This window comes from Trichechus manatus, unplaced genomic scaffold, assembly GCF_000243295.1.
Source record: "Trichechus manatus latirostris isolate Lorelei unplaced genomic scaffold, TriManLat1.0 scaffold00017, whole genome shotgun sequence".
NCBI classification, from domain to species: Eukaryota; Metazoa; Chordata; class Mammalia; order Sirenia; family Trichechidae; genus Trichechus; species Trichechus manatus.
Window position 1 is genome coordinate 6834215 of NW_004443953.1, and position 1107 is coordinate 6835321.

Below are 1107 nucleotides of genomic sequence, written 5' to 3' on the forward strand. Positions count from 1 at the left end.
GATAGGGGCGGTGTGGAGGGGTGGGGAGGGCCTTTATTTGGGGCAAGAGTCCGCACACTTTGGAGCCACAAGCACCTGGGCACTGAAACTCTAACCATGGGAGAAAGACTACAACAGGGAACAAGCCTTGTTCCTGGCTCTAGGTTTAAGAGACGCTGGTGTGTGTGTGGTGTGTGTGTGTGTGTGTGTGTGTGTGTGTGTGTGTGTGTGTCCCGAGGTGAAAAAAAACCTGATTCCTGCTGGCTCAGTGCGACCCAGCTTTTCTCCGGCTCCCTCTCTCCCCCGCCCTCCACGCCCTTTTGGGAGGAGAAGGTGGACACCACCCCTTTCCAAATCCTCCAAGTGGCTGTAGTCGATAAGAGCGTCGGGGCCGCCCCGCTGCCCGGCTTCTCTGCCTGAGAGACAGATGGGGGGCGGGGCCCACCAGAGATGGGTGGAGGAGGCCTGGGGTGGGGGACAAGGGGAGGGTGAGGACTGAGAGAATCTGAATCAGGAGGCGAGGGAGGACCAGGAGGGGGGCGAGGAGCACTCAGTGCACAGAGGGGAGAGGGAGGAGGCAGCTCTGCACCAATCAGTGGCGCCGGCCTGGGAGGTTGCTAGCGGTATCCACGTAAATCAAAGGGCGCGGAGCCAATGGGAGGGGGCGGAGGGGGCGGGGCCCAGGCGCGTGCCGCTGCGAGCCAGAGCTGCCAAGAGAGCGGGAGAGAGCTAGAGGGAGCAGGGAGAGGGGGGAGCGCGGAGCGAGTCAGAGAGTGAGCAAGAGCGAGAAGAAGGGAGAGGAGGAGAAAGAGAGCGAGGGCGGGCGGCGGGAGGCGCCGGCGACAGCAGCAGCAATAGCAGGAGCAGCAACAGAAGGCGTCGGAGCGGGCGTCGGAGCTGCCCGCTGCGGGGGAAGAGAGAGAGAGAGCGGGGAAAGAAAGAGAGCGAGCGAGGAGAGGGAGCCCGAGGCGAAAAAGTAACTGTCAAATGCACGGCTCCTTTAACCGGCGCGCTCAGTCCGGCTCCGAGAGTCATGGCGACCGCAGCGTCTAACCACTACAGCCTGCTCACCTCCAGCGCCTCCATCGTGCACGCCGAGCCGCCAGGAGGCATGCAGCAGGGCGCGGG

The 1107-nt window shown here is 63.5% G+C and overlaps 1 protein-coding gene across 1 annotated transcript in view; it reads left to right on the plus strand.

Moving 5' to 3' along the window:
* Positions 1-1012: 1012 nt before the first annotated feature.
* The window catches only part of POU3F2 (POU class 3 homeobox 2), a 1381-nt gene continuing 1286 nt past the window's right edge, over positions 1013-1107 (plus strand). Inside the window, exon 1 of the mRNA XM_004372494.1 lies at positions 1013-1102. Within this exon, the coding sequence (XP_004372551.1) occupies positions 1013-1102 (90 nt within the window). The remainder of the gene's footprint in view (positions 1103-1107) is intronic.